This window comes from Chrysochloris asiatica, unplaced genomic scaffold, assembly GCF_000296735.1.
Source record: "Chrysochloris asiatica unplaced genomic scaffold, ChrAsi1.0 scaffold00054, whole genome shotgun sequence".
Classification (NCBI taxonomy): Eukaryota; Metazoa; Chordata; class Mammalia; order Afrosoricida; family Chrysochloridae; genus Chrysochloris; species Chrysochloris asiatica.
In genome coordinates, this window is record NW_006408572.1 from 14,577,875 (window position 1) to 14,594,314 (window position 16,440).

At 42.7% G+C, this 16,440-nt stretch overlaps 1 protein-coding gene across 1 annotated transcript in view; it reads right to left on the minus strand.

The window, feature by feature from the left end:
- Positions 1-22: 22 nt before the first annotated feature.
- ZNF18 (zinc finger protein 18) overlaps positions 23-16,440 on the minus strand; it is a 27,673-nt gene continuing 11,255 nt past the window's right edge. The window contains exons 4-6 of the mRNA XM_006863434.1: positions 11,221-11,305; positions 10,472-10,543; positions 23-233 (exon numbers count right to left, since the gene is read on the minus strand). Coding sequence (XP_006863496.1) covers positions 133-233; positions 10,472-10,543; positions 11,221-11,305 — 258 coding nt within the window. The 3' untranslated portion in view covers positions 23-132. The remainder of the gene's footprint in view (positions 234-10,471; positions 10,544-11,220; positions 11,306-16,440) is intronic.

The window sequence follows — 16,440 nt, forward strand, 5'->3', positions numbered from 1 at the left end:
AGATGGGGCATTTATAGGGTTTCTCTCCTGTGTGGATTTTCTCATGGTGGCGCAGTCCAGAGAAGTCACAGAAACCTTTCCCACAGTAATCACACTTGCAAGGTTTCTCTCCTGTGTGGATTCGCTGATGCTTCACAAAGTCTGAACTCCGCAAAAAGGCTTTTTTGCAGGTGGAGCATTGAAAGTATGCCTCTCCAGTGTGAGTTCTCTGGTGAAAGACAAGCTGAGAATTCCTGTAAAAGGTTTTCCCACACTCCCTGCAGGTAGGGAGTTTCTGGGTCATGAGGGGTTTCAGTTGTCCTGTCTGTGGAGCCTCACCCTTCTCCTCAAGCCACAACATGGACAGGTCTCCTGGGTGAGGATTAGGCAAATGCTGGCCTAGTTGTTTCCCAGAGCCCTTTTCCTGGGGAGAGAGCTGCTCCCCTCTCCCCTCACTCTGGAGGTTTCCCTGTGCATCAGGGAAATGTTCTCCTTCTCCAAAACGTCTTGACTCATCCTCACTGAAGAAGCCACTCAAGGAAGCCTGAGGAGGGGCCTCTTCTGAGATGGGGCATGGGGCATCTGGAAGTTCATGGTCTCTGTAATTTTCCAAGTTTACATTCTCTTTGTCATTCTCCTGTCTATTTCCTGAAAGAAGAAAGATTTGACACAATTTAGTAAATTTTAGGCCCCATTTTCTAACTCAAATGCCAAAAAGCATCATAAGACATGAATCCTGTCTACCAAGAGGCTAGCAGTGAGCAAGGGAGAAATGTCACACAGCCTGAAAGCTGGCACTGCACTTTGTTTGCCTTAAGTTCAAGGGTAAGTTGGCTGATCTCTGGCACTGAAGAAAATTTCTAAGTAGTAAAGCCAGGTTCACAGGGGCTATTTGACCCTTCTGTGGCATTGTAGGATAAGCTCTATATAGCTAACCACAAGGTCGGCAGTTCAAACTCACCATCCACTCCTTGGAACCCCTATATGGGGTCACTAGGAATTGAAATTGACTTGATAGTACATAAACATCCACAAGCAGTAAAGATTTCTTGTGCCCCAGAAGAGACAAATATAAGAGCATTATTTTTTTTAATTAAGATTCTTATCTGATTATAAAGAGAAATTCCACTAATATTTGAAAATATTATACAGAAAAAATATACAGAAGAAAACCAAAACCAACCTCAATCATATCCAGAGATAACAAATATTAGCAAACATTTGCTTCTGGTCCTTTTTTAACCCATATATGTGTTATCACTCACACAACTGATACTATATTGTGTATACAGTTCTATAAGGAGCTCTGGTAGTGTACCTGTTACAAATCGGGCTGCTAAACCATTTACCAATTTTACATGGATTCTCCCATTCACACGTAATCCAAAAGCTCATGAGATGCAATCATTATTTTGTTTTACGACAGTTACACTGCTTGCTGTGAAGCCATCATACAAAATTGAATCCTTTGGTCTGTGCTTCAATCCAGCACCTCCATGGCCTTTATTAATGACCACCAACGGTTCACTTCATTTTGTTCATCATAACTCAGGTTTTTTATTAACATCACTACACAAAGATGCATAGTGCAGATTTTTATTTTGGTGGTAAAACACAATTTCATACTTTTGTAGGTTACTTTGTGTAGACCTGAAGAAGGTAGTTGCCTTTTTCTTTCATATTATCAATCTTTCCAGCCCAAAATTACTTTGAGAGCGTGACCTGCACTTGCTAGTCCGTGAATGTTTCTCAAATGGCTAAGGCACTTTTCTTGCCTTAAGTGTCTTTATAAATATTTTGAAGAGTATAATAATGGCCCACCATGGGAATGCACCACATTTAAGTAGTTTATGAATTCTCCTACTGTAGAAAACTAAGTTGTTTATTGAGGTTCTGCTATTACAAATAATGCTATAGTAACTTTTCACTTAATTATTACTTTAAAATATTTACAATAAGTGTGGCACTGTGGGGTAGAGCACTGCACCATAAGGTAGGTTTGATGCACACAGTCAGTGGTTCCAGCTCACCAGCCGTTCCTTAGAAACCCTACACAGGGTCGATATGGGTCAGAACCAACTCGACGGCACTTAACAACAACGACACAACGTTTCTTTAACGTTTTGGTCCACATCGCCAGGCAATACTGAAGAAAAGTCCTTCCAGGTGGAATGAGAATAACACCAGGCATGACTGTGGAGGCTCGAGTTTGCTGTTTACTTCCACTTTTGGTGATTGTGTGCATCAGGTAAAACTATGCTCCACAGGATTTGGTTACTTTTTGTTTTGTTTTGTTTTTTAACTACTTTATTGTCGTGTGGTGAAAGTTTACACAATAGTTTGCTTTGTGACATGAGGTGTAATCCCTTCAGTGTGGCTACATGCTTCCAACTCCCTCCACGGTGACACACTCTATTCTCCCTTCTTTACTTCCTCTTTGGGTCTTCTGAGCTGTGTCTGGGGAAATACTGCCCTTGTGGTCTCAGATGGTTGATTATTACTCACTTCATAGGCCTAGCTACTGTTTGGCTGACAGCTGGTCCCACCATGGATGGTTTCAGTTCTAGGCTTGATGGGTATCTAAGGACTACAGTGCCGGGAATTTCCCCAGTCTCCACTAGATCTGATTTACGATTCTGAGCTTTGTTCCATCTGGCTCACTCCCTCTCTGTCCAGAACTTTCTACTGTGATCCTGATCAGAGCGCTCAGGAGCCAGGTGTCAGCGAGTGCTGGTCTCAGCATCATGGAGGCTGTGCATCACATGGTCCATTAGCCCTCTGGACTAATTGTTGTCTTGATTCTTTTATTTTCTTCCCTCTTCTTTGCTCTGGACAGGAAGAGACCAACAGTTGCATCTTAGATGGTCACTTGCAGGATTTTAGGACCCAGTCTATACTCAACACAATAGACTATAAAATCTTGTCTGTGGATGATGTTGGACTCATTGATTTATATGTCCCCTGAGACTGTGGTCATTAAGTCCCCAAATCTAGTGACTCATTCACTCAAGGTGTTAGATTATGGCAAAAAGTTTTCAGAACTCTTCCCCCGGATGCTCTATTATGTTCGTGTTTAAGTGCCGTCAAGTCCATTCTCATAGTGACCCTGTGTAGAGTTTCCGAGAAGCAGCTGGTGGATTTGAACCACTGACCTTGTGATTAGCAGTCCAGTGCTGATGCTACAGCACCATATCAGGACTCTTGCTCTATTATATCCTTGGAGATATTTGCAGCTCATACAAATACATCTGCAGAAATGTCCTGTGCCAAACGTTTATGTCATAGATTGAATTCTGTCCCCCAAACTCCATCAAGTTGGCTGAAGCATAACTGTCAGTGGTCTGGCAGTGATGTGATGATGTCATTACACCCCAGGGTCGATCTGATGGGACCAGTTGTAAGGGGATTAGAGTGGAGTTCCCCACTCTTTTAGGTCACACTGGAGCACCATGGCTCAGCAGCATAAGCATTGCACTGCTAACCACAAGGTCAATGGTTCAAGGCCACAGCCACTCCAGACTTTCTGCTCCCATAAAGAATTCCGAGGCTGTAAATCTCGGAAACCCTATACAGGATTGCTATGAGTCAGAACCAAATCCCACAGCACTATCAACAAAAAATCAAGTCATGACCCTGATTCAAGATAAAAATCACCTTTTATCTTACATGAGACAAAACGAGAGAGCAGCAAGCAGAGAAAGAAAGGCCTTGGTACTCCAAGAAAGAAGACCCAGGAGTGGATCTAGTGTCCAAAGACTGAGGCCAAGACACATGGAGATGTGCAGGGAAGGCCGGGCCCACAGATAATGAAAGGAGACCAAGACATTCCTCCAGATCCGATCAAGAACGCCTTCCCCAAGAGCTGGTCCCCCGAATCATACTTCTAGTGTCCTCAACTGTCAGAGCATAAATTTCTCTGTTAAAGCCACCCACTTGTGGTATTTTATGCTATAGCAGCACGAGAGAACTAATATAGTATATATCTTGAGGCTGTAATTCATTTATTTTTCCCACATCTGTTCAGTCTGCATGCCGATTTATCTACCACTTATAGCTGTTGTCTGCTCTTTTCTATTATTGCAGAATGAGGCATTTCATGGTATTTACCTTTGTTGTCTTTTACTCTGGTGTGCCTCCTACTATCTGCCTTTGCCTTGGTCATGTTGTGTTGCCTTCTCTCTTCTTGTATATTTGCCTGTCCCTTCACCCAAGGTAATGCGTCTACTTTCCAGCTAGTGATTTACTACCCTCCTTTCCTCTGCCATTCTTGGTCACTGTATATAAAGCTTTTCTTGATATCTTTTAAACAGTGGTTTCACACAAAATTTGTTCTTTTGTGACTGACTTATTTCACGATGGATTCTTCATATTCCTTAGCACTGTGTAGTATTCCATTGTATGTATGTCCCGTGGTTTATCCATTTTTCCATTGAGGAGCACTTAGTTTGTTCCCATCTTTGCTGTGGTAAATAATGAACAAGGGTGAGTATACATCTATCAGTGTCACCTCTCTTATTTCTCTAGGGTACACACCTAGTAGTAGTAGGGAAATTGCTACGTCACACGATATTTCAAGTTCTAGGTTTTTAAGGAAGCTTTACACAGTTTTCCAGTGGTTGACCATTTTACAGTTCTACCAGCAGTGTTAAGAGAATTTCGATCTCTACACACCCTCTCCAGCATTTGGTGTATTCTATTGCTTTGAATTTCCCTTTTATTGCTGGGGTGAGATGGTATCGGAATATTGTTTTGATCTGCATTTTTCTAATGGCTAGTGAAATATTTCTTCATGTGTTTATTGGCAGCCTGTAATTTCTTCTGTGGTGAAGTGTCTATTTATGTCCTCCTCTATCCATTTTTTAACTGAATTATTTTCTTTTTGTTGTTGAGGTGTTCAAGTTGAAATTAGTCCCTTGTCAAATATATTGCTGCCAAAATTTTTCCCAGTCTATAAGTTTTCTTTTTATTCTTTTGGGGAACTTTTTTGAAGCACTGAAGTTTCACTTTTAGGAGGTCCTAGTCATCTAATTTATTTTCTGCTGTTTGTTCATTTTTAGTTATGTCTGAGAGCCTATTTATGCCACAAATTAGGACCCCTAGGGTAGTTCTGGCGTAGCACTACAGGCTAATGCACTGGACTTCAAGGTCAGTTTGAACTCCAAGGCTGGTGATTCAAACTCACCAGCTGCTCCTCAGAAACCCTACACAGGGTCACTATGAGTAGGGACCGACTCGACGGCACTTGACAACAACATGTATTACTTACATTGTTTTTGCTAATGATCTTTATTGTCTCCTGTTTTATACTTAGGTCTTTGATCCATCGTTTGTTACTTTTTTATATGGAATTTCGTATGAACTGTTTCACCTTTCTGTAACTGCCATCACCATGTTAAAAAGACTAGCTCTTTCCCATTTAATGAATTTCAGCCATGGGTAAAAGATCAGCTATTGAAAGGTGGACAGATTTATGTCTGTGTCTGAATTCTATTCCACTGATCTATGTGTCTACTGTTGTACCAGCAGTAGGCTGTTTTGACTACGGCGGCTGTAGAGTCACTTTTGACATTTGGAAGCGTGGCACCACTTTGTTCTTCGTTAGTGCTTTGTTTATTATTCAGGGGCTCTTTTCTTTCCATATAAAGCTGATGATTCATTTTTCATCTTTTTAAAGAATGATGTTAGAATCTGGACTAGAAATGTATTTTATCTACCTATAGATTACTTTCTACCACTCGTCTGTCAGTTTGTCTTACTGTGGTGACTTGTGAGTTGCTGTGATTCTGAAAGCTATAGCTATGCCATCGGTATTTTAAATACCAGCAGGGTCACCCATGGTGAACAGTTTTCAGATGAGCTTCCAGACAAAGACAGACTAGGAAGAAGGAGTGAGGAATTGCTTCCGAATCTTTAGTCACAGAAAACTTTATGAATAGCAGAGAAACATTGTCAGATACAGTGCCAGAAAATGAACCCCTCAGGTTGGAAGTCACTCAAATGCGACTGAGGAAGAGCTGCCTCCTCAAAGTAGACATGACCGTGATAACACAGATGGAGTGAAGCCCGTGGGAGAAAAGCCCACAGGACCTTCATTTGCTGATGGGGCACAACTCAAAATGAAGAGAAACAGCTGTAAATATCCATTGAAAATCAGAACCTGGAATGTAAGAAATATGAATCTGGGAAAATTGAAGGTTGTCAAAAATGAAATGGAACACATAAAATCGATATCTTAGGCATTAGTGAGCTGAAATGGACAGGTATTGGCCATTTTGAATCTGATGACCATACGGTTTAGTATATTGGAAATAACAAATTGAAGAGGAATGGTGTTATATTCATTCTCAAAAAGAAAATATCCAGATCAGTCATGAGGTACAATGCTGTCTGTGATAGGATAATATCCATGTGCCTACAGGGAAGCCCAGTTAATACCACTATTATTCAAATTTACGCACCAACCACTAAAGCCAGTGAAAATGAAATAGAAGAATTCTACCAACTTCTTCAATCTGAAACTGATGAAGATCAAAGTGCACAGCTTTCCGTATAGATTGCATCGCGATGTAAAGAAAACAAAATCCTCACCACTGGACCAATAAACAACATTCTTATCAACAGAGAAAAGATTGAAGTTGTCAAGGACTTCCTTCTTCTTGGATCAACTATCAACACTCGTGGAAACAGCAATCAAGAGATGAAACGATGTATTGCACTGGGCAAATCTGCTGCACAAGACCTTTTTGAAATGTTGAAGAGCAAAGATGTCAGCTTGAAGACTAAGGTGAGCCTGACCCAAGCCATGATATTTTCGATAACCTCATATGCATGCGAAAGCTGGACAGTGAATAAGGAAGACAGTAGAAGAGTTGATGCTTTTGAGTTATGGTGTTGAAGGAGAATACTGAAAGTGCCACAGGCTGCCAAAAGAACCAACAGATCTGTTTTGGAAGAAGTGCAGCCAGAATGCTCCTTGGAGGCCAGGATGGCCAAACTTCATCTCTCATACTTTGGACATATTGTCAGGAGGGACCAGTCAGTGGAGAAGGATATGACGTTTGGTAAGGTGGAGGGTCAGAGAAAAAGAGGAAGACCACCAACAAGATGGATTGGCCAAGTGGCAGCATCGATAGACTCAAGCGTGACAACAGTTGTGAGGTTGGCCCAGGATCGGGCAGTGTTTCGTTCTGCTGTGCATAAGGTCGCTATGGGTTGGTACCGACTCGATGGCACCTAACAACAACAACATAGATTACTTTGGGTAGTACTGACAACATTTTCACAATGGTTAATTCTTTATTTCCATGAGCAGAGTATGGTAGAAAGATGAGGCTATCTGCTCCAAAAAATATTTACAGTCTCAGAAACCCTGTTATAGGGTCACAATGAGTCTAAATCAACTCAATGGCAATACATTTGGTTTACTGTGTTCCCTAGTTTTGAAATTGTTCATCTTCTAGATTTCTGGTTGCTGTTTTTGTACAGTTGCCACTTGTCCATTTTGTCCGTTGCTCTTGTATTTTTTTCCCTGAATTATTCTACAATTTTGTCTTGTGTTTTCCTTCTTTTTTTGTCTATGATGTCATCGGATTTGTCTCTGTTCTCTTGATCTTTATCTTAATCTGTCAAAGGGCCCCTAGTACAGTTCTTTGAATTCCTTATCTGTAGTTCCATTACCATTTCTTCCTCTAGGAGGTTTTATAGCCCTGTATTTTGGTCACTTGCTTGAGCCATCTTGTCCTGTTTTTCTGTGTATGTGATTTGAAGTTGTCTGCTATCTTTGTTTTGGTGTTGTATTTATTTGTGGGTTGAATGTTGGTTTGCTATGTTGTGGTTTTTTTTTTTTCATTTTGTTTTGTTTAGAATTATCCGGCTGCAGAGGGAGTGTGCTACTCTGATCACTATGGTAGTAGCACTGCAGCACACACCAGCTATCGGAGTGTTGTATTAGCAGGTCAAAGTGTGGGCATGGGTCATGTAGAGCAGCTGAGGGCAGACTGGGTGGGTGCTTGCCACATCTGGATCCAGTGGTGCTGAAGGGGGGGGGCACTCACCAGGGGGGAGGAAGGCAAGTGTGGTGGGAGTGGCTGAGTAACGTACACCCAGTCACCAGCTTGGCTCTGGAGCTGTCTACCCTATGGCTTGACCTTACTGGAGGTTCCAGGAAGTTGCCTTCCTACGACTCAAAATGGCCACGCTGGGCTGGGCCCGATGTGATCTCTCCTTCTTTGCTGCTTTCTCTCAGTTTCTTCTTCCAATCGGTATTTAAGTTACTTCTTTGCCCTTTCATTTAATGCCTAGGATTCCAGAGCTATCACCTGTATCCATTTTCACCTGTTTCTTGGGTCTCTGTTGTAATGGGACTGTGTCTGACTAGTAAGCCATCTTAACTCCATCCACTCTAAAGGGCTTTCAGGGCTTTTTTCAAGAATAAATCTCTTGGCTTATACTCTGAGGCATCTCTGGGAGGCCTCCAACCTCCAACCTTTCGGCAGCAGCCAGGAGCATTAACACAGTTCCCACCACTGTTCACACCACCCACAGACAAAAGCTCTTGATACCTACTGTTCAAACAGATTTCCAGAACAACTATGCCATCTTCTGGCATAAGTGCTTAATGCTTTTAAGTATTGAGTGACTTTATATGAATTATAATGAAATATTTTTCATTATTAAAAACTTTAATTCTATAGTTACTAAAAGATAAAGCTATTATTCACATTTAGGACTTATTTTTCATGCACGAAGCGTGCTGTCCAGTTTTCACTGGGGAAGTCTGCCAACTTACATGAACTCTGTAAATTTCTGAAAAAGTATTATCTGTCATATTGATGGAAAAAAGGTTTCTCAACAATTTGTTTGCCAATTCATAACTTTCAGTTATTTTTATATGCACAGCAGTTATGGCTTTTCTTTTAAATATAGTCAGATTATTAGCACTTATTCTTTTCTCCTATTGCTTTTATATTTAAAAATTTGTATTTTATAGTTTACATTCAAATTTTATATATTAAAATGTCCCCATTCAGACTTGTTAAAGATATACTCATTTTCTTCTTTATTATTTTATTTTCATCCTTTATCCCTTTTGAATTTTGTTTCACCTCATCTGCTATATGGTGGTGGTTGTTGGGTGCTGTAGGGTGGCTTCCAACTCAGAGTGACCCCAGGGGACAGAGCAGAACTGTCACCTTTCAGGGAGTGGGTCACCACGTCTGCTGGCTGGGATCAAACTGACAATCTTTTGGCTACAGCTGAGTACCAGAATGCTCCATGTACAAGGCAATGATGATGGATACAACAGAACACACTCAGGTTTCCTCTGACCCAGCTGAGCACCACAGCACTCCATGTACAAGGCAATGGATGATGGATACAACAGAACACACTCAGGTTTTCTCTGACCCAGCTGAGCACCAGAGCACTCCATGTACAAGGCAAAGGTTGATGGATACAACAGAACACACTCAGGTTTCCTTAACCCAGGCTTAAAATGCATGACTCATGAGGATTACTTTGTCTTGCTAATGTAGTCCCTGGAGTGACATGTAGGAAAGCAGAAGACTGCAAACTACAAGGTGGGCACTGCAAACCCACCAGGGGCTCCTTGGAAGCCCTATTCAGGGTCACCATGAGTCAGAACCGACTCAATAGCACTAATAAACAAATAAAAATAACAACTGATTTAAGGAAAATTCGGTGCACAGACATCATAACCTTTTCCCCATTGTTATGTTTTATTTTGTTTGGGGTGAGATGGTTACTGCTGACTATAACCAGAATAAGGGAAGCCTGTGGCGCTGGACTGCAAAGTCGGTTTGAATCACACGATCCATAGCTTAAGCTCACCAGCTGCTCCTCGGAAACCCTCTACAGGGTCTCTATTAGTCAGAACTGACTCCACGGCACGTAACATCAACAATAACGGATATTCAGCGGTTCAGGTTCACCAGTCACTCCTCGGAAACCCTCTACAGGGTCTCTATTCAGAAATGACTCAATGGCACTTAACAACAAAATTTACTCTGAACCTTCTAGCCCATAACAGTAATGATGCCTGTTATGTAATCTTTCTTTTAATGGTATCCTACAGGTATTCAGCGGTTCAAGTTCAACAGTCACTCCTCGGAAACCCTATACAGGGTCGCCATGGGTCGGAACTGACTCGACGGCACTTAACAACAAGAACCTGTATTTGTATTGATCTCAATCTGTAGTAATATTAATTCTCACAGAGAGAAAGCAATTACAAAAGTTTTGGACACAAGACTGAAGAAAGCAGATATGATGTGTGGTCATTCTTCTCTCATCAGGCTATAAATGGAGACAGGGAGACCCACTGAACTGACCCAGCCATGGCCACTTACAACCAACGTAACAGGAACCAAAGGCCTACCCCTCCTCCACCACCTCACCCAACTCAGAGATGGCGCGGGACCAATGAAAGATGACTCACCTTTGCAGGTGGGCATTGGGATCTTCTCACTGGCACGCAGGTGGAGTCCTGCCAGCTCGTCCCCATACTCTGCTGAATGAGCCGCATCGGCTTTAGGGCTGGAAAGGCCTGGCACAGAGAGAGAAGTATGTGGGGCTAGGAGAGAGCAGAGGACTGGGAGCCCAGGCAACGTCTTTGAAAGGAACAGCCTAACCAAACGTGAAGGGAAACACACAGACTCTGAAGACCACCTCAGGACACCCATCTTAGAAGGATGTGGGACTTCTCAGAGACCAGTCCTCAAAGAATTATGAGGAAAAGTAGAACCTGAGCAGACAGACAAGGGGTCTGTAGACCACCCAGCAGGCTGGGACAAGGGTCATGACTGGGGCCTCACTCACGTTTGGCCGAGGCAGTGTGGGTTAGTGGGAAAGAGCCTGGACTCAAAGTCGGTGTACTGAATTCCATCCTGACTCAGCACTTACAAGGGATGTGACAGGGAACCAGTGACTTGATCTGATACTCACGTTCCTCATCTCTAAAAGCTCTAAATCACCCACCTCATAGGGCTGCTGCGAAGATGCAAGCAGTCACTATGTAATGTACCCAATGGAGCTCCAGGCATCCGATTCACACAATTCTTCCTACAGCTCTGCTAGCTCCAACTCAGCCCACTTCCCAACTGTGTCGCTAATGACTTCCCTCCCCGAGAACTTCAGGTTCAGTCTGTGTCTGAGAGAACACAGGTGTTTCCCTGAGACGTCCCAGCCCCTCCATCTCTTCCCCAGGATAAGCCATGCCCTCACCTCCTGAGACCATTTTCCCATAGGTCTCCAGCATGAGATCCCAGTAGTGTTCCTTCTGAGTAGAATCCAGGTGCCTCCACTGCTCCTGGGAAAATACAATGTCATGACCATCAATATGACCCCGAACGAAGAGGTCTTAATGCTGCATCCCTGAGAAGGAAGGAATGTGCCCTAGGTTCTTGGGCATCGAAGATCCAACGAACCAGGGGAGAGGGATTCAAGGAGGAAGAGGCCCAGAGGAAAACTCCAGTCCCTACTTGAGCATCTCTTTCTTTAACTGTAACATGTTTCGGTTGGATGTGTGTGTATGTTACAAGCTGCATGTACTTAAGGGTAAAATCCTTTCTAGGGAATGGAGAAGACGCCAGAAGGTAAGAGCCCGGTCCACACTCTTCTTTCTTAACCCCATCAAGCACTTACTGAAGGAGCCTGATGGTCCCAATTTCCCAATGAAATCTAGAAATCCAAGGGGGATAGGAAAAACCAGGGAGTTCCTGAAAAGCGGCTGGAAATCAGCAAAAAGGAGGGAAGAATCACAATGAAGACTGAGTTGCAAGCCTCACCTTGAATCCAAGACTCATAGATTAAGGGAAGGAGTCATACCTCTGAAACTTCCTAGTACTTTTCAGTTCATGGGCTACCATTTGATGAGTCAGTGGATTCTCTGGAACAAGGTATTTCTCAGCTATCCACTAATGGAAACTTCTTTTCCAAAGAAACTAGACACTCAGAAAAGGAAATATACCACCAGCTAGAATCTACTTTCATTGAGTTCAAATTTCAGTCTCCCCACCAAGTAGCTGGTTCTTTAGAAACTCAGCTTGTGTCGCAGAGTGATGAGCAGCACATTCTTTGGAACCACATATACTGGATCCCAAGTCCTAGCTCTGTCATCTGGGTGGACCAAAACACTGAGCAAAGAAGTCCTCAGTACACAGTGTCTACGATTATTGCTACTTTAATATGCAACCTATGGGATGATCGGTCTCTCACACTCACCCCAAGGGTTTGTGGAGAAAATTCAGGGATTCAGCACACTTCCGGGAACCACGGATGACCAGTGGATAGCCATGCAATACTGTCCCTGCCAGACTACGGCCACAGGCATGAGCAGAGGCATTATGAAGTCACCTTCCCTTCACACCCTATGTCATACTCAGGGAAGCCATTCTCAGTCCTACGGCAAGTCAGCCCCCAGACTAGAGATCTATTATAGCGCTGTGAACAGCAGATAAAGGAGACATGGTGATAGCAAAAAGGCTTTAATAAGCACAAGGAAAAGGAGGGAGGGGGCTGGATTTTTTAGTATGTAAAGGATAGGGAGCAACCACCTCACTGGATCTAATTGTTGACTATAACAAAATAGGGAGTCCTGGTGTGGAACTATGAAATAAGTGCTGGACTGCTAACCACAAGGTAGGTGGTTCAAATCACCTACCTTGGAAACCCTATATAAGGTCACTATGAGTCAGAACCAACTCAAATGCACTTTACAACACTAACAAACAAGAACCCAAACCTACTGCTAATGAATCCATTCTGACTCTATGTGTTACAGATGAAAACTGTTCCATATTCTTGGCCATAATCCTTGAGAAGCAGATGGCCAGGTCCTCCCTCCACAGCACTGCTGGATGGGTTTGAACCACCCACCTTTAGGCTGAGCAACCAAGTGCAAACAGCTTGTACCATACGCTTCTAGTATAAATTTCCGCGTTTTATTTTAAAATATGAATTGGTGACAAACAGTTCATTGTGTTAACCTTCTAAGCTTGAGGCTCTCTGAATGACCCTTGAAAATACCCAGCCTGAGTAAATGTGGGTTCACGTATACCCACTGCAGTGTCATACAGTGCCGGCCTGGCTCCCTTGGCAAAGGGCGATCCCCTGGCTCCCAGAGTGTCCCCACCAACAAAAGGAGAGAACAAGGCAAAAACTGATACAGTCCCCAAAAGCCTGAGCCAGCCCCTTAGAAAACTAGCAGTCATTTAAGGAGCCTCTCAACATGAAACCTCCAGTTTAAAGCCCCAAACATACTCCAGGATATGCCAAGAAGCTGGGAAGGATGCAGTAAGATCCCCATCTACAGGGGAGGCACTGGCTGCAGCCACTTTACCATTTTCTTGTCTTTCTAAGAGGAGAACAACCTTCCTATTAGGGAAAGACAGAACTGTGCCATTGAATGGGGAAATAAACTCCCTGTTTGTGTGAAAATCCCACCACCATGTGGGTTTCAAGGGTATTACAACAGACAGGCAGTCATTAGTTCGATGTTCCTTTCCTTTACATTTGAATGGAGTGTGAATACTTGGAGTCTGTGAGATTCAGTCAGGGTTGCTCATTCTTCTGGCACTACTCATTACATGCCTAAGTTATAGAAGAGATTACAGCAAGCGATTACTCACATTTTAAATCTCCCTTCAATCAAGAAGGATTCCATTAAATATCAAAGTCCTTCTGATATGACTATGTTACTATTGTCAGCTGGGAGTAGGGCTGGTGGGATTGGGCTAAGGGTGGCTTTTTATTTGTTTGGGTTGTTGCCAGATACAGGTAGGAAATAAACAACTGTTGATAATGACTCAGGGCTGCTGATTGAATATACTGAATCTTCTGACTTTCATGTGGTCCAAACAGGTAACGGTTGACATTTGCGCTCTACTGGATAAAATACGCTAACAAATCATATATAGACCTGTCATGGGTTCCTCTGGACATAGAAGCAACACTAACCATCCAAGTCTGCTTAAAATATTTCACACAATAATCAAACCCTTTTCACCAAGCAATTTCCAACTTAATAGTTTGGCTTACTGTTGTTGTTGTAAAGTGCCACTGAGTCAGTTCTAACTCTTAGCCACCCTGTATCGGGTTGCCTAGGAGCAGGTGGTGAATTTGAACTGCCGACCCTGTGGTTAACAATCCTGTACTTTTCCTACAGAGCCACACCGAGACTCCTTATGCTGTTGCTATCAAGTGCTGTCGAGTCGGTTCCGACCCATAACAACCCTGTATAGGGTTTCCAAGGAGCAGCTGGTGAGCTTGAACCACCGACCTTGTGGCTCAAACCAACTTTGCGTTAATCCATAGCACCACACCAGGACTCCAGGACTCCTTATAGATACCTTGAAAGCATTAAGCCATCAGGTCGGCGGTTCAAATCCACCAGCCCTCCTTGGAAACCCTGCACAAGGTCACTATGAGTTAGAACCAACTCAAGGGCACTTAAAACAGAAACAACAATCTATGGTGACAGAAAGTAGATCAGCTGAGGAGGGAGGGGCGCCAAATGCACAAGGGGAAATTTTCTGGGGGAAGACTGTTTGGCATAGTTATCCAGCACTACAGCCACAAACATACCACAGTGGATGGCTTCCAGAAACAGCTATTTATGCTCTCACAGTTTGTTGTTGTTGTTTTGTGCTGCCGAGTCGATTGCGACCCACAGCGATCCCTATATAGGGTTTCCAAGGAGCAGTTGGTGAGCTTGAACCACCAACCTTGCAGTTCAAATGACTTTACAGTCTGACGCATTAACCCACAGCGCCACATCAGGCCCCTAGAATTGTGAGTTCAGAGCACAAGTTCTAGAAAAAGGCTTTCTATGTTGGCTCTGGGAAAAGGTCCATTTCCTCTTTTAATATCTATGGGGTCATTGCTCCTTGGAGATCTCCATATGTCTTGGCATCAGTCTTCTCCCAGATCTAGGAGGTTCTCAGGAAGGACCCTGTAATCTCGTCTTTCTTGGTAGGGGTGAGATGCTATCTCTCCCTGTGGGCATCTCTCTCCTTTTATCTCTTGTAAGATAAAATGTCTACCACTCGTCTGTCAATTTGTCGTACTGTGGTGGTTTGTGAGTTGTTGTGATTCTGAAAGCTATGCCAACAGTGTTTTAATACCAGCAGGGTCACCCATGATGCACAGGTTTCAAATGAGCTTCCAGACGAAGACAGACTAGGAAGAAGGAATGACAAACTGCTTCCGAACATTTAGTCACTGAAAACATTATGAATAGCAGAGAAACACTGTTAGATACAGTGCCAGAAAATAAGCCCCTCGGGTTGGAAGCAACTGAGGAAGACCTGCCCCCTCAAAGTAGAGTTGACAGTGATGATGTGAACGGAGTAAAGCTTGTGGGAGAAAAGCCCACAGGACCTTCCCACAGGACCTTCATTTGCTGATGGGGCACAATTCAAAATGAAGAGAAATAGCTGTAAACATCCATTGAAAATCAGAATGTGAAATATACGAAGTATGAATGTGGGAAAACTGAAGGTTGTCAAAAATGAAATGGAACACATAAACATCGATATCTTAGGCATTAGTGAGCTGAAATGGATTGGTATTGGCCATTTTGAATCTGACAATCACATGGTTTACTATGCCGAGAATGACTAATTGATGAGGAATGGTGTTGAATTCATCGTCAAAAAGAACATATCCAGATCAGTCATGAGGTACAATGCTGCCTGTGATAGGATAATATCCATGTGCCTACAGGGAAGCCCAATTAAAACCCCTACTATTCATATTTACGCAACAACGACTAAAGCCAGTGAGGATGAAATAGAAGAATGCTACCAACTCTTCAATGTGAAATTGATCAAACATGCAATCAAGAAGTATTGATCATTACTGGTGATTGGAATGAAAAGGTTGGGAGCAAAGAGGAAGGATCAGTAGTTGGAAAATATGGCCTTGGTGATAGAAACGATGCTGGAGATCACATGATAGAATTCTGAAAAAGCAATGATTTGTTCATTTCAAATACCTTCTTTATAGCATGAGAGACGACTATACATACATATGGACCTCGCCAGATACAATACATAGAAATCAAATTGACTACATCCGCAGAAAGAAATGATGGAAAAGAAAGTCAAAACAAGGCCAGGGGCAGACTGTGGAACAGACCATCAATTGCTCATAAGCAAATTCAAACTGAAGCTGAACAAACTGAAAACAAGTCCACGAGAGCCAAAATATGACCTTGAATCTATCCCACCTGAATTTAGACATCATTTGAAGAACAGATTTGATACATTAAATATTAAAGACCGAAGACCAGAAGAGTTGTGGGATGACATCAAGAACATCATACATGAAGAAAACAAAAAGTCATTAAAAAGACAAGAAAGAAGGAAAAGGTCAAAATGGATGTCAGAAGAAACACTGAAACTTGCTCTCTAGTGTAGAGATGCTAAAGCAAAAGGAAGATAT